General features: G+C 46.5%; 1 protein-coding gene across 1 annotated transcript; it reads right to left on the bottom strand.

Annotated features, from left to right (window-relative positions):
* Positions 1-3,319: 3,319 nt before the first annotated feature.
* ARL8B (ADP ribosylation factor like GTPase 8B) lies at positions 3,320-16,752 on the bottom strand. Its single transcript, XM_052678703.1, has 7 exons — positions 16,507-16,752; positions 7,755-7,835; positions 7,070-7,143; positions 6,568-6,661; positions 5,960-6,027; positions 5,673-5,743; positions 3,320-5,235 (listed from the first exon to the last, which is right to left on the bottom strand). Exons 1-7 carry the CDS (start codon positions 16,627-16,629, stop codon positions 5,186-5,188), a joined length of 561 nt encoding a protein of 186 aa, XP_052534663.1. The 5' UTR covers positions 16,630-16,752; the 3' UTR covers positions 3,320-5,185.
* Positions 16,753-17,402: the final 650 nt, after the last annotated feature.

The following is a 17,402-nucleotide window of genomic DNA, read 5'->3' as shown; positions in this document are numbered from 1 at the left end:
ATGAGGAAAGGTTCCTCAGAGCAGAGAAGCCGCAGCAAGTTTACAGCTAAGCAGGAAGCTCCCATTGCAGCACTGACCCAATGCCAGTCCAAAGAAACACCAAGGAAGCCAAGAGCTCTCTGCACTCAACCCAGAGCTCACCCACACCCAGCACTCACAGCCCCTCTCCCACCCTGAAGCCATTGCTGGCCTCCTCCAGTTGCCACAGACACCGCTCTGAGCCCACAGCACTGACCCAGCACCGACCCAGCCCTGCACCAACATTCAGCTCCTTTCCCCCCCCCAAAACTGAGAACATGAAGTCCAGAATCCAGTCTCATTTAGAAATTAACCTCAACCTTCCTCAAGTATATATTCCAGACCACTACTTTATGACAGCGTTTAAAATGGGGTCAGTCCAGGATAAAGATGTTGGTTTTGTCACCTGAGAAGCAGTAGCACCTTCTCTCCTAACTGTGAATCCAATGCTGCAAGCTGGAGCCTCTCCCAGTTAATCCAAATAACTGAAATTTGCTAGTTTACAACTTAATGAAGTACACAATTCTAACAACCACAACCGTAGCTGCCCTGCCACAGATGAATATGCAAAAGAATGTTTTTTTTCAACAACGCTTTTATTGAAGCACTTCAAAATGATCACAACGATAGATGTTGCCTTTAACAGAATAAAGCCTCCAATGTCATAAGTAAAAGGCACTAATCCTGGCACAAAGGTCTACTTACCAACCTTCCTCTGAGATGGAAACAAAGCCATCACATTTCTACTTCTCCCTTAGGAATACGTGCATACCCCTTCTGAGTGCCATCCTGTGTTTGTTGTTTAAGCAACATGTAGAAGAAATCCCTGATGTTTCACCAAGGCATGCTTTAACTTTCAGCATCTGTGGTTCTGAAGCAACAGACAACCTTCAGAAGTCTGAGATTCCATGACACACGTCATTCTGAATGCATAATTTTGGAACGAAACTCCTGAATTCCTTTTTTTGCTGCTCGTGTAGCTGGCAGCACACTGCCCTCAGCAAGGTGCCTTAGATAATCTGACTTCCATCCTGCTCAGTATTCACACAGCTCTCTAGTGTATGGTCAGTGCAAAACCAAGCCAGCAGGGAGCAGAGCTGAGGCACGCTGCCCAACAAGAGTCGTGGTTTAACATTCACAAGGCACACAACACACTAAGCAAATCATGACATGCCAGCACACCCATTGCACAGCCAGAGAAACTATACACAATTGGACGTTAGAAAAGTTCACTTGATAATCCAGCTAAACCATACTTCAGTCATTCCAGACCCCTGCATGATGCTCATTATTTTAACCAGAAAGGCTGCTTAAGGTTTGGCCTCCTTTCTTCCACCAGAGTCAGAGTTTTTCTTAACCTACCAGCATTCAAGAGGATGGCATTTCCAACCCGATTCCACAAAAATGTACAAAGAATAAGAAAACAGGGCCATAAAACAGCTTCACCCACACCTGTGCATTTCTCCCATTGCCAAGTGCTTTGGCAGAAGTGCACCGTGCAACTGCTGGGACGCTCAGCTGCACCAGGGCTGTGTCAGCTCTACAGTGGGACACAGGACCCACCAGCCTCCCTGACACAGCACAGAGCAGCCAACAGGGCTGTAACACTTCATCTCAGCCCAGTGCTACGGGGGCATGCACAACTATTTCCTCCCTTCAGGAGCCTGCTGCCCCACGGTCAGTAAGGGGGATCGCTTAGTGCTTAAAGCTGACATTCTTTAGAGTTGACAGCTGTTTCAAACAAGGACACAGGACAAGACTGATGCACCACACAGCTGTACAGGTACGACCGATGTCTGATTTGTGTGCATATCCACGACTAAGAGCCGTGAAAAGACAGACAGAACCAGGGATAAGACCCACCTTTCTTCATACAATAATGGCCTACTGCAAATACATCAGAAGAGAGGTTGCTCGCTACAGAGCCAGAGTCAAGCAATCATCGGGGAACTCAGATTGGCCCAACAGATTTCTGTAGCGCAACTACTGCAACCAAATTCAGCAGACAGCTCCTCTCATTTTCAGAGCTCAGCCCTGGATTTAACTATGCCAGAACAGCAAGTTGTTGTTTCAGTCCAAGAAGGCAGAGAGAGCAGCCTCCCTTCTCTGGAAAGACTTACTGCACTTCTATTCCATACCAAAACAAGGGTGATCAACAAGTTCATCAAGCCTCCAGTAAACAGAAAGTGCAATCCTCAGCACTGGATTCACATCATCACTTTAAGGGCTACATTTCTGCCTTGTAAGTAACCAAGAGCATCTAGAACAGCAGAATAGCTGTGAAAACCCAAGCAGAGTCATTTTGTGAAGTAGCAAAAACCAAACATTTCTGAATAGTTCATTTACAGGTGGCCAAGTAGCAACTATGATATTTAAATGCCATCTCAAGCAATGGGCCCTGGGCCAAGTTTGCACTGCAGCTTATTTAAATGACCGACCAGGTTGACAAATGTTACAACAGCAATACTGTAACAAGGCATGCTCGCTTTGACTGGAGCCTCAGGTTGTGAACACTGCGTGCAGGGATCTCCCATCAACTGAAGAAATACGCTTTTGATCTTTTACTCAACAGTTCCCTGCTCTCCCCGCACACCCAGTTACAAAAGATGCTAAACGACCAATACTCAGAGCTAAGAGCCAGCACGCTACAGCTCAGGAAATGTAAAGGCTTACATGGAGGCAGAGCACACAGGAGACATTTAATTTGTTACCATTACTGGGAAGATGCTGGCATAGCATCCTACAGGTTAATAGGTCACCTAAGAGAAATGAATGAAATGATGCTGGGGAACAACAGTACTGGGGTGCAGCTTCAGATATTGAAGAAAAAAGGCGTTCTGTTGGAAACCACAGTCAATGAAAGCCTCACCTTTCAGTGAGATACAAAACTCGATGCTTTAATTGGTAAGAAACGATCAGACGCTGCTAGATCTGATCCCTGTGCTAGAAGAGCCACGACTAGTTTAGATGACAAGAAACAAGATTTTAGATATGAGTACTTTTATCTCTAAAAACACAACTCCAGAAGGCTGACCTGCTTACGACCCTTCAGCTGATTAATAAGTCCTTTTCACAGGCACGAAAAGCACTGAGGACTGCTGAGACTGACTCTAGTTAAGCCTTTTTATGTAAGCTGAGAAAGCCTCGGGCCTGAGAGATAGTTCTGTAAGCATTTACATCAGTAGTGCAACCACAGAAGATGAGGAAGCTCAGGTATTCACCGCACCTCTTTGCCCATTTAATTTTAATCAGAAGCAGCCCGCAATGCCATGAGTTAAGCACATCAACTCCAGTCAGTCGGTTAAGCGTCAATACAACCCTCAAAACAGAAGTTTATTGAATAAAGCTGAAGAGCAGTAAACCAACATATGCATCCACCTAAATAAAAAAATCCACGTATTTACAAAGTTCAGTAATTGTATAAGTTGTTCACATGCAGAGAGTAATGCACAGGTTAACAGTTGGTAGTGTTTGGATGCCATAAATACTGAAAGCAGTGAAGTAGATAAACACCAAACACATCGAGTTTACCTATAGGCCAGTTAACTAAACAGTGACCTGGTCCCCCACAAAGATTCACACATTCTAGTTTAGTTCCCATATTTTAGGCACAAGCAAGTTTGATAGATAAGAGTAACTGTAGCAGTTCACGCTGAACTAGGGACTACAGTAGCAAGTTAATAGACCCTCTCCTCTACAGCACCAGATGATGAATTAATCGAAATCACACGTCAGAGAACTGAAAGGGGACAAGAAGTTAAACCAAGTTCAGACCGAATGCAGGCAGCACGTAGTGTCTGTGCAACAGCTGTACGAACAGTAAGGCTGTGGTAGTCCAAACTAAAACTGATTTGTCATTACTGATACGGACAAAGCAGTGTTTTCAACCAAAGTAACGCAAACTCCACATTTAGGTAAGGAAGAATCACACACAGTGTGAGGCAATGCAAGCAGGTGTATCATGTATTTGTATACACTAGCAAGCTACACTGACATTACTGTATGAACAAACCAGTCTTCACAAGTCTGTCCCTTTAAATATATTGAAGTCATTGAGAAAGTAAAGCTACAAAAACATTACAATCTTTAGTTTATATATACTTCCCTACACTGTAGAAGCTAGTCAAGAAATAGGATCGATTCGTTGGCTCTCTTGTGCTTTGACACAGTTGAACATTTCACCTTGCCACTTACAGACTTTGCACATGGTTACATCAAGAAAGCAGGCAGCTCTAGAGTTGTCACAATAGCTGAGATGTTTCATAGCACCAGGTGAAACCGTGCCCAGCTATTCATTGAGCAGGAGAGACACTAGACAATTACATAGATATTGTGCTAAAGGTCAACAACCGACTCTATACAAAAACATCAGTAATTTAAGTGTCATGCAGCCGCTCAGAATGTGTATTCTGGTTTCAGATAGAGATCACTAGAATCCAAAGATAGAAACGTGTGTTTGAACCAAGCGATTTGTTCTCATGCTGGAATACTCCGATTTCGAAAGCTTGACAGAACAGTCCATTCCCATTCCCCAGACAAATGTTAAACAGAAGCAACAAAATGAGTTTAAGCAGTTGACTCTCCTAATTCATCATGTTTTTTTCTTTTAAGTGATAGGATAAGATCTCAGCTGTAGATCAGTGATGCTGAGCTATGTCTTGTGCTCCCCTCTGCAAACAGTATCCATTTCTCTGCTAAATACACACATCACATGCATTTGTGAGATAAACTATCCCACAACTCACGTTTAAATGTTTTCTAACTACTGTATGTGGCATCTTACAGAATCTTAATGCTGTCAAGCATCAGCATCTTCAAGCCACTAAACACTAGAAATAAAACACTTGCTGAAAATCATATAAAAACCTGGCCCTGAAAAACCAGAACAGAGTGTACCATCATAGTTAACATGGTAGATTTTTTTCTTAAAAAGCCCCCCCACGACCCTCCCACCGTAGATGGTTGTAAAATAAATATTTGTGCTGACTTTATGACAACTCTAGTTGTTTTGTGACATAATAGGAATACAAGTCTTCAGCAGTGCACATGAGAAATGAACTGTGAAAAGGCAGATTCTTGTTACAGGATTTTCGGGTTATATCTCATTATGGAGGGAAGTGGACAATTGAGATTATGGCCAACTGGTACTGGAGATTCCAGGAAGACTTCAGCTTCTTCTAGACTTTGAATGCTGAATAAGCCACTGAAGAGTGATATCTGAAGAGAGAGAAAAGTTCCATATTCAAGTGCTGAATTGTATTTGCATAACCAGCATCACTTTGGTCTGCCCACAGTCTCAAGTACACAAGAGGACTGGGCAGCCCTTCCCTAGAGGATGGTCCAAGACAGATTAACAGAATAATATCCTGAAAGCTTGCTGCTTGTGTTCAGGTCCTGTAAAAGCCCAGAGCCTTGCAAGCAACATTTGAAGGAGCTGCAGATGCAGGTTCCTCAATCAACCACACCTCTAAGAAAGACTTCAAGTGATACCTTGGTCTTGCTCACATAATTACATTCAGATAAACATCATTATTAAAGCCAGTCTGACAGCCTTTACTGCCTTCTCCTAACCTGATGGTAGCAAAATTAGTTTAGTCCTACAGTACAAGGCATAGAGCTCTTCTTAATGCATACAGTTTTAGGTTAATAGTTACCTATATTATCTTTTTCTTTGCAAGAAATTGAGTAGCAGCAGATTTCTCTGTCCTGAATAGCAGCAAGGTTCCTATAAAAGAGACAAAGTTAAAACACACAGCTCCATTACATCAAGCACACTGCATTGAAAATCTAAACTGCTTCCACTCCATCATGTAACTTGTTTCTGTACGACGTTTCATCTACTTGCTACTGTGTTTTCTACTTATAAATAGCTTCTTCATCTAACATCCCCACGTAAACAAATTCATTGATGAGTTAATCTCCTCAGAAGGGTTAGACTTACATCTTCTCGATTAGCTGTTTCTCATCCAAAGCATTAGGAAGGTCTCTCTTGTTTCCAAGTACTAGAACCTGAAATTCAAAGCAGAAACAGTCTCAGCTTTGTTTCTATTGCTTTGTTTGTTCATATCTTAGGAAAGCAACAGCCTGCACCAGACTATTAAATCCAATGGAGGAAGAGATTCAGTAGTAAGCCAAGCTGAGAAGAAAGGTTGACCTAGTTACAGGGAAAGAGGGTGTCCAAAAATACTCTTTTGTGCAAAAAGCAAGTATGAGATCAGCTGATAAAAGTGAGAACAAACTCAGTGAACTGGGATCTCCCAAACTGACTGAGTCTGTACAAAGCTCTGGTTAGCATCTACCACAGCAGACCTAGCAGAGCACAACTCCATACGGCAGAACAATCTACTCCTCCACATTTTTTGGGTGGCACCAAGTCAAGAATGATCACTGAAGTACTTGCTGAGGTCAACAACTGGATTTTAGACACTAGGATCAGATATTGCTTAGAATGTTCACACTATACTTCAGAGTTCAAATAATCTTCAGTGGCACTAGGATTATGTACAATTTTCAAAGACATTTAACAGTGATATGAGACAAATTACTTACAGGGATTCCTTGTAACTGTGGCTTATCTAGAAGATTGTGCAGCTCATTCCGAGAGGCTTCTATTTTTTCACGATCTGCAGCATCTACCATATAGCTTTAAAGAGAATTGAAGGTTAGTTTAGCAAGACCAAACTACTCCAGAACCAGCTGTCTGTGTGCTATGCAGTCAGTTTTGAGCACGTGTGAAGCTTTAAACAGAGCTAGGTCACCTGAGCAAAGAATTTGGTTCTTTTTTAAAGAAATTCCCCACGATCATGTAAACGGGATCCTTCCCATTAGACTACACTGCCACCCAAGTCAAATGGGAAATCATGTTAGCATGTGGGATTAGACAGCGATGAGAAAATAACCCAGCTTGAGCCTCCAACTCAAAGGCAAAGAAGTCACTGTGGCTCAAGCACAGTGTCAGAATTGAGTGCTGTCGAGCCAAGTATGCACTGTGAGGCTGGATGCAGAAGAGCAAATCTGCAGTGAAGTAGAGCCCAAGGAAGATGACACTTACACAATAGCATTAACTCCCCTGCAGTATCGCTCCCACATGCTTCGGAACCGGGGCTGCCCTCCTATATCCCAAATCTCAGGTGAAAGGAAAAAAAAAAAAAGGTAAGTTCAGCCATACACTATATTTAAACGGACAATATAAGAAGTCAAAACTGTTTTCTTCTTCTCTTGTGCCACCCACAAGACCTTTCACTTAGAAATACTCCACGAGCAGTGAAAATACAGCTGCACAAAGCTTACAGCCCCGATAGCACACAACAAAAACCAGAGCATCTCGTACCAGATGCACTGAACACCCACATACTACGTTTTCATGGAAACATACTGTAGAATACATGAAAATATGCCAATTTAAAACCCTGCTTTTGACTACAGCCTTGAGCAATACTGAGGAGTAGAAGAATAGGAAATCTGTGCCCTGAACATGTGACAGTTCACTCACGTTAAAGCCAGACAGCATTGTTACAGCACTGCTTTAAGCAGTCCATGCATCTGGAAGTCAAACAGTTTCTCATGTAAGAAACCCTATAAACAAACAAGTGCATTCTTAAGCTATTGGACAAACTCAGTTAGGCCTTTTCAGTCTCCTACATGTGTACCAATAGTGGGAACAAAACAGAGCAAGCATTTTTAAACTAGATCTGAAGATCTTCTTACGGGTTTGAGAGTCAACAATGTTCACATACCTTTATTGTTACATTACCCTTTGTCACTTTCCTCATGTTGAAGCCCACAGTAGGAATCATATCTTCACTGAATTGACCTGACTGGAGAAAGAAGAAAAGTTAAATCCAGCACTTAGGCAATTAGTTTACATAGCTAGAGAAACATGCAGCATTTTACTATGTGCCTCCCAGCTGAAGGCTTCATAGCCAAGAAATCACATGTATTACATTGATGCGTTTCAGCTGAAGCTTGCTTCAGGTCAGTCACAGAGCTTCTCACAAGGACTTAAATAATCCTTCAAGCCTCGAGGCAGCCAAGGTAACAAAGTTACTCGAGAGAAGTTCTTGACACAGTTGAACAAACAGCCAGGGCAGGTACAGGAGCCAGCTTCTGCACCACAGGATCTCCTGGTCACCTGGAAGCTAAAATACTCAGATGTCTCTCTGATGCAAGCTACTCTTACAGAATTCAGAGTAATAAATCACTTAGGGGTAAGGCTTCAAGCCGCAAGCATGGACCAGATACCTGAAGAGTCTTAAGAGACAGCAGGTGGAAGGACCTGACAGGTCTGCTACCTCTGTGCCCACCTTTCTCAGCAGTGGAAAAGGCAATCAAAGAGTAAATCAAAGCATTACAACCTGATGCTACCTGCTTAGCATCACCTTAAGCTCTGAGATAACTGCTGCAAAACAGTGTAACATTAGAGAGCCTCTGTAGCAGCAGATGTTTCACTCTCAGTTACACTTTCACGCTGTGCTACAGATAAAAGCCAAGCTCTGGTAGCTAACCCAGCGGCCACAACAGGCCTTATCAGCAGCAGCACAGATTTCTCCCATGCAGCCTTGGGTCTCTGGCAGAAGGTGAATCTCAGCCACTGTGGGCATTATGCATCTCACTACATCCGTTATGCTTAATAGAACCAGGCAGCCACATCGGATTTGGAAAGAAAGGTCAACTCAAATGCAGCCAATTGCTTAATTAGGGCTCAATACCACAGCAGTAGAAACTCTGCTTCTCTCAACCCAAACTGCACAGAGAAGCCAGTGTGAATGAAAAGCCCTTTCTGTGAAGCAGCAAGCATTACACCCGACAGTTTGGACCCAATTGCTCACAAGCTGGAAGAAGCCAAGTCTGCGTGGACACGCTTAAACCACATCTTTTCAGCGTCTGCTGCCAGAAGACAGCCAGCCTGTAAATACCAAAGCCTTGTCATTCACTTGTCACTCACAAACCCATGCTTTCAGCTGCTTGTTCCGCTCCACACCAGAACTGTGATCTTCCACCAGCAAATCAAAGCCAGAAGCTCTGCACAATACACAGACTCCAGTATTACCCTAAGAAACAACACCATCCGTACGTTCTCAGTTGACTTCTCATCTCATTTTGGCTCATTTGCCCGACTCTTTCAGCTAAATGGCACTTTGCTCTCGCTGCTGACCCGCACGGCAAATACATCCAGGCCTGAATGTGAGGCTAGCAAGCAGCCTCCTGAATAGGAGGTCGTTTTTCCACATTTAGGATCTGCTTCCCAGATGTACAGCTACACAGATAACAGCTTTAAAAGGCATCTGAATTAACCCAGACCTTAAATCTAAGCAATGATGCTGTAAAAAACAGTCAAAAAACAAACCCCGACAGATTAAATCTCGTAGACAGCTGCTTTGCATTCCCATTAGAAAGAAGTTTCAACTGCTTAAGCTATACAGAAGAGCATAGCAATCTCACACAGCACTGCTTCAGAGCCCAGCTTTCCTGTGAAGTTTAATAAAGCACGCACACAACCTGGATGCCTGTTCATTAGCTTCCCACCACCGCCTCCAGCGCCCGCTGCCCAGCTCACCCACTGCAGCCATCCTGATGATGTGTAGCTCAGCAGCAGGTGGGCAAGCACCACTTCCCTGTTTGAAGCAGCTCAGCCCAAAGCCTGCTGGCCTTGCCTTTGAAGGGTCAGCTTGCTACGGTGGCTCAAGAACCACCACATTCCTGGCCCTGCAGTCACACCTACACCCACACCTCCTAACCTCCATCTCCAAACACTCCCTGAACCTCCGTTTATCTGCTGCTCCAGAGCTCCACAAGCTGTTAGCAGTTCCGACTCAGATGCTCTTAGATCCTCCAGCAGACAGCTGTTCAACCAACAGTTAATGCTCTCCCACAGACACTTGAAAATACAGATCCCTTCACATTAAAGCAACTCCTCCCTTCCCACACACTTACAGCCGTGTTGAAACAGCTGCCACGATCCATCACAGGCTTTCACAAAGTCTTCAGAAGAGCTGCTGCACCCCATGCTACTTCCCAAGCACTCCATGCCCATGCTGTGTACCCAGGTAGAACAACTTGTTCAGACTTGGAGCCACGAGACTGCGGCGTAGCAACTTGTGTTTCAACTTTTTATACCTTGCTCTGTGGGTGAGACAAACCAGCGCTGCTCGAGTGACTTTTTGAGCTGTCAGAAGCGGGATGAAAGGGCAGCAGGTGCTTTTACTGCTCCATCTCCAAAACACAAGCAAGTCCTTGCCCTGGAGGAAGATTGGAGGCTGTGGGCTCTGAGGAGGTGGGCACAAAACGCAGCTTTGTGAGGCAAATCCATCTTCATGTTCTGAGTATTTCAGTGAACTTTTGATCTCAACTTGAAATGACTTATTCATATGAGTGCAGGTGCTGCAGTTCAGCCAGCATGACTGGAGAAATTCGCCTTGTCTTTTAAGGCAGGTCAAGAGACAGTTAAACCAGAAAGAGCCAAGGCACTCAGCTCTACCTGCATGCAAAAAGCTGTCACAGGGCAAGAAGAAGAATGTGCTGTTCTTAGTATACAGCTCAGTTTGAGTCAGGCTTCTCCCCTGCCTGCTTTCCCCAAAGCACATTACTCAGCCCTAGTACTTATTTTCACAATATAATGTTTTCTCCTTCTAAAACTGAAGTTTGCTTTAAAACAATTTGAGAAGAAAAGAAATATTTTCTATTCTCAGTCTGAACATGCTTAGCTGTTGTCACACGCAGTAAGCATTGCTCAAGCACTCAAGGACAGCAGAGCAGCTGCTGGCAGACCTAGCAGTAGCATCTGTTTTCAGCACCCATAAATACTCCAAGAGGCAGACACCGTATCTCTTTGAGGCCTCTCAGATCAGCCCAGTGCCCCAGAAGTGATTATGAAGAGGCCCTCAGCTCTGCAGCCATACAGACCAGGCAGCACTAATGGAAGCTGTTGAGTGAAGGTCACAAAGCTAAGTCTTGTCCATATGTGAGAGATAAGATGGAGACTAAACAGACCAGATTTCAGAGACCATTGTGCAGAAAGAACCTGCATGATTAGCATGTGAGCCTCCTGGTTTCAGAGATGTTCCCTTTGCCATATTCCAGGCTACTGAAGAACCCAAGCACGTGATATATTAGAGACTTAGTGCCACCCAACTCCTTAGGTCAGGCACTGACGTTCCACAAAACTTACATGAAGGTTGCTGAAGATGAGAATTGATGTTCAACAGAAGATAGTACAGCCACTGCTGCAGTGACTGAGATGAGCTATGCACAGGTGCTCTCTAGTATTTCTTCTTGGCACGTCCAGGTACTGCAGTATGCCTTCAGTTGGTGCCTCACAACTAACTACAGTAAAGCTCAGTGTGGAACTGCCCAGTTACAGCCTTGAGCCAACAGGCCGTATATTGCAGATCACACCAAATACTAGACCCGAAGTACTAAAATGAAGGGAGTTCTTAGCTGGCCAGAGGCAACAAACCAGCCTTCTGTGCTCTTTGCCCACCAAGGGACAGTTCTTGTAACAAGCTGGCATGGGAAAGATGCAGGTAAGGTTTTACCATAGGGAAACAGAAACCCTGCCCAAGTATCAGCCCACCTGATAAGCAGCAAAACTGCTTCCAGCCTGGAAGTAATTTAGGAGTGCAGGGCAGACACCTACATGCATGAACCAGTTTTGATTCATCCCACCTGTGTCCAATACAGTCAGCGCCAGCTGCTGCACAAACCACAGCATTTATGAATGCTCTCTCTACACAACAACCAAGCCTGTTCCATCTGTTACAAGTGAGCTAACACCATCTCTGGTTCAGGGCTGCACTACACTGAACTTCACCTAACAGTTCATTATTACAGGAAAGCAACAGACACCCGAGTGCTTTGCTGGGCGCCAGCCAGCCCAGCCATAGTCAGCATCACATCAGCCCTTGCACCACACCTCAGCCTTCCACGCTGTTTCCCTGGTCAGTTCCTGTTTGTGCCTGCTGTAGCAGGGTCTACTGACAACTGTATGTCAGCACAACCGCGTTCACAAGGGCTGCTTTTATCCTCAACTCTGTCAGGTTGCCTCTGAGGCCGCACTGCTCTGCCATAAGCCTGCTCTCTGCTTGCTCAGCCCAGCAGCAGGCCAGAGGCAGCCTTGCCAGCCAGCTCCCACTGAAGGTTTCCCCTGAGAATGAGATGGCAAAGTGCCAGTTATCATTACAGATCATATTCCAGAAGGGTAGATGAGAGCACTTCTGACAAGGATTTAACCTCGCATCGTCTACCACCACAAAAAGTGTGCTAGGTGAGGAGAGGTGTTTGTCTGTTTCATAAATACAGAGTTATCAGTGAATCAAGCTGCTTACTAACCCACCATTTGTCTCAAGTCCGAAGCAAAACAAAAGATACTGTCTCAGCACCCATCTTTCTGCAGCCACAAGCTACAATAAGACGACTGCTAACTTCCAGCAGGTTGTGCATATCAGACAGCAGCACAAATCCCTAAGCAACTTGAGCAAGTAATTGATCTTAAGACTGGAGTTCTGTTTCCTGCATCTCCCCTAGAAATTCTTTTAATCACGAAACAATTTAAGGCAGAACTCAAACTGTAGCAGTAAAGCTTGTGTTCCCTTCTTTTCCCCTCTGGCATGGCACTGGACACCACTTCAGCTACAACAGCTCACCCACACAGTCTGCAGTCAATTCAGCATTACATAAAGCCACCCCTACCCCAATCATCCTATGCAACATTTGTAGCCTCTACCAAGAAAGTGCATCATATATGGGCAAATCAGCACTCCAGTTTCTGCAGTTAATTTCCTTCTCAAAACACTTCAGCATTTCAACTACTTGTTGTGATCACTGTTGGTTTAGAAGTCCTTGAGACTTAAGTCCCTGAAACAGCTTCACAACAGCATTTCTGTGAGCAGCTGCTGAAAGCAAAACAGCTGAAGTCTACACAAACACACATTTTTGCTTCTCCAACAGGGACTTCAATGGCATATTTTAAAGAACATGGAGCACTATCACGTAACAACCACACAGAAGTGAAACAAGCTAACGAGGCATATTGCTAGCTAGAAGTCACTTGTATAAGAGCTTGAGACACTTCACACCTCCGTGACAACCATGGAAGTGCTGTCTTCCTCAAGCGTTACCACTTGAGGTCCTTGTGCTGCTTAGAGTGTGATGTGGGAACTCCAGACCAGGACAGAAGACCAACACTGAGATTTCAGTCACCTATTTCAGACCACTTGGAGTACAGCAAGCAAGACCTCACAGAAAGCATTAACTGGAGCATGAGTCACCTGGTATTAGCTTTATTACCTAATGAAGTGAGGCAATCCATTTCAATAGACTTGAGCAATCAAGAAACCCTTCACTAAAGGAGGCATCACTTCTCACTTAAGTGCTGCAAAGCTACACGTGCACCCAGGATCCACCTGGGTGCTTCACAAGGCACTAAAGCAGCAGTGAAGCCCCTTGGAACAATCTCTTTCCATACTCCTCCAGCATAGCTTTATACCAAAGTTCGTCATGTGGACTGACGGAAATCACAGCTCCCAGCTGCCTAAAGGAATGTTTCCTTCAGAGGAGTTTCATTTGAAGTCGCCTCTTTCCAGAAACCAAAGCCTCATTCAAAAGCTCAGATATTCCAAAATTAAAAACCATCCACATCAATTCAGACTTTGAGAGCAATCCCGCAAAAGGGGTCGGGGCAGACAGAACAGACCAAGTTTAGGGTAAGTCTGTCCGTCCTCATCACTGCAGTCCTCCCCACCGACCAGACCATGAAGTTTTAGAGCTGCAGCGCCCGATGCCTGGATCAGGGCTCAGTGTGCAATGGGGAATGCTGCTCTTCCCTGAGGCACATTCTGGAACTGAACGGCGTCCCACCACTCCCCAGCACTGCCTGTCCGCAGCCTGGAAGCCACCGGTTTGCTTGAGTCATGTTGCAGTTGCATCACATGGCAGTGGAACTCAGCTGTCTGCCCCATCTCCCCATAGCAGCACGGCTGTGGCCTGCAGCTTTGATGGCTCCGATCAAAGCCTGTTGACAGGCACTAGCTGCAGAGATGCAAACAGAAGATTCTGCAGGCTCCAGAAAACAATGGCTATCTCAGGCCCTCAGATAAGAAGTTCACAATTCAAGAGGTGCTACTGAGATGACACGCAGTTTCACTGAGAGGAGCCACAGGCCATCCACATTATGGAAATTAAAACTGGGAGGAAATGACATCCTCCCTTGTGAGCAAGTTTACTCATGCACATGGAAAACTTATGCTAAATATCTAATTAGAGACAGTGACTAATGGGGAGCCTTAGCAAAGCAGAAGCTGCATCTAGCTACAACTATATTTCTCTGCTATGGTTTTTAAACCCACTAGTCAAACTAAATTATAAACTGAGTGTTTGTTCACACCGAAGGCACAGATACAGTCAAATCCTGCTCCCAACCTAGAAAGAACATTCTAGAACCAGACTGTTGGCCCTCCACGGCCTTTCCTCTTCAGTGGCAGCCAGGAGCTGTATCAAGCCTCCTAGGTAATGGGCTTGAGTTTTCCTTTAGTTACATGTGCCTGATCTGATTGGGTACCCACGCAAGGCACAAGATTACATTAGAGATTTACATTAGATTAAACTCATGCTGTCAAGAGACTGGTAACACTCTTCTGTTAGGCAGAGCACAACTCTGAGCCACATCCTGCCATGCAATGCAGCTCTTAAAGCTGGTCTACAAGGCTAACACCTTGCTGTGTCATTCCTTTCAGTTCAGTTTGATGGAATCCCAGCACACAACAGCTGCTTCCATCCAAACCATTAACTGGTCTGCAGGGAGCAAGTATTCTTCTCCAGCACTCATCTACTAACACACACTCTGAATTAAAGCCCAGGCAGCACAAGGCTAGCTCTTCATGCCACGGACTGAACTACTCTTTCTGTAAGAGGCAATATCATGCTGACAGCCACAGTTGATGCTACTAATTCTTTAAACCAATAATAAAGACGTGAGCAAGTCCCCTCACTCTGTTTTGCTTAAGAGTCACCAGATTTCCTAATTAAAAGCTCCAGAAATGTGACTTGCTACTCCCAAACGTAAAACAGTTAACGATGCTGTGCCTTACACATAATGACTTCCTTATTTCACTCAGTTTTGCAAGCCTGTTTGAATGACACTTACTCAGATAAATTTCTGGGTGTGAACCTAATAAGCAGTTGAAACCTTGCAAGCTTCAATCTCCAGAAAAGCAAGCTGGGCACAGTTGTCAGCTTTGCTTTTAGTAATGTTGCCACCTGGGACAATCGAGAATCTAGAGAGCTTAAACGCTCTGTAGTGCCTGCACTAGTTTCACAAATAAAACCTCGAAGTGGATGTGTTCCAAAACACATGAAAGTAATAGTTTGACATGGACTATCACCATCCTGGACAGCAGAGGAGTAAAAACCTGCAAAGTAATTTGAGTGCCCAAGTCCATCTGAAAACCTCACATCAGTGTCAGGTCAGCAACCACAGGCTGAGGCTGTTCAGTGGCCAAGCTCCATCTGCAGAAATCCAAGACCAAAAGCAGTGAGAGCCAGTAGTATGTCAAAGAAAAGGCTTCTGGAATTCTCACGTTAGTCCAGCAGCTTTTGCTTCATACAACCAGGCTGAGCAAGAGGTACTTTTTACCATTTTATCACACAATGAAGCACCAACATCCCCAACTGCGCGTGAGCTTTGTTATGTTTTGACATGGTAAGCGTAACAAGAATTATGTATAACTGCAAGAGAGTGGCAGTGCCTTTCACTATCGAGTTACTCATCCAAATACAAGCATAAAAACACTCATTGTTCACACAGCCTCATAGAAGAGGTAGAAGCGTGCTTGGATCTGAAGTCGAGGTTCAGACCCGAGTGCTCTGGTTGCACTGGATTCAAGCCAGTCACATCCCCTGCAAAGCAAAGGGTGCCTCGGCCTCCATATTAGCTTCTCGACTCCAGCTGACAAATCGCAGCTCGCCCCCAGTGACCGCAGCTGCGCTACGGGACGCTGAAGGGACCACGGAATCTATCCAATCCAGCCATTCTTTCTCACTCTCAGCAATAGCAAAGCTCCATGTGGGAGGGAGGACTCACACGGCCCTCCTGCATCTGATAAGCAGGCCCAGGCTCAGCAGGCTGCTGCTGCAAGGCCTGGGAGTTGCACTTGGCACACAGCTCGAGAGAGTGCACAGATCGGTACAGGTTTAAAAACAAAATAATAATAATAATAATAAAAGGAAGGACAACGGAGTGGGAAACGTTTAAACCATTTACCGACGAGCACCGAAACGATCCAGCGGGGAAAGCAGCCGATGACACCGCTGGTTACGGCGTGCACAGCCTGCAGGCCGACGGAGGACAGACAAGCACCGGGCCCGATCCCGCGCCGCACGCAGCCCCGTCCCTGCAGGCCGCCCGCAGGCCTCGCTGCCCCCCGGTGCCGCAGGGACAACGCGGCGGCACGGCGCGGCACGGCCCGCTCCCCGCTCCCCGCTCGGGCCGCTCACCGCGATGACGTTGACGAAGGTGGTCTTGCCGGAGTACTGCAGCCCCACCAGGGTGAGCTCCATCTCCTCCTTCCAGAATAGCGAGCGGAACCAGTCCAGCAGCCGGGAGAGCAGCGCCAACATGGCTGCGGCGGGACGGCGACGGCCGGGCACTGGCGGGAGGACCGGGAGGACCGGGACGGCTCCGGCGGCTCTCGGCACCGCGCGCTCCCTCTCGGCCCGGCTCGCCCCCGCGCCGCGGTCATATGACGCCGCGGCCGGGCTCGCGCGGCGCACCGGGAGAGGCCGCGCCTCACAGCGCCACCTACCGGCAGCCGCGCGCACGGCGCCCGGGGAGGACCGACGGCGGGAGGGAGGGGCGGGGCGGGGCCGTCAGTGGCGGAGGGGGCGGAGTCGTGCCCGGCACCGCCCCGCCGCTTTGGCGCCCCTGGTGGCCGCCGCTTCGTCCGCCCGGCTCTGCCCTCTGCGCCTCCCGGAGGTGGTTGCGGGCGTGCGCCGGAGCCCCCGAGCGTCCTCCGGGACAAGCAGTCCCAGCCTTCCCGCCGGGAGAGCCGCTCCGAGCCCCGCACCACCCTGGAGGCCTCTGCTGGGCTCTTCCCTGTGTGTCCTGGCCTCCTTTGTACTGGGGTTCCGGGAGCGTGTCAAAGAGAAGAGATGCAACATGCAAGGAACGTAACTGGTGTGTGCCAGGAGATCGTCGCTCATCGCCGTTATCAACACAGACTCCATCCGAAAAGGCACGGAGCCCCCTGAGCTGCCCCCTCCTGGAGCAGCCTGAGAAGGATTTGCTGCCGCATAACATCCCTGCCCGAGGAGCTGGCAGCGTTCTGTTTACTGCTGAAGCACAGGAGGAAACAGCTCCCAAGGTCCCCTTCTGCCCGTGGTTTGTGCAGTGC

This window comes from Tympanuchus pallidicinctus, unplaced genomic scaffold (genome assembly GCF_026119805.1).
Source record: "Tympanuchus pallidicinctus isolate F22 unplaced genomic scaffold, pur_lepc_1.0 scaffold17, whole genome shotgun sequence".
Lineage (NCBI taxonomy): Eukaryota > Metazoa > Chordata > Aves > Galliformes > Phasianidae > Tympanuchus > Tympanuchus pallidicinctus.
Note: the sequence above shows the minus strand (reverse complement) of the source record. Positions and strands in the feature narration are given on the sequence as shown.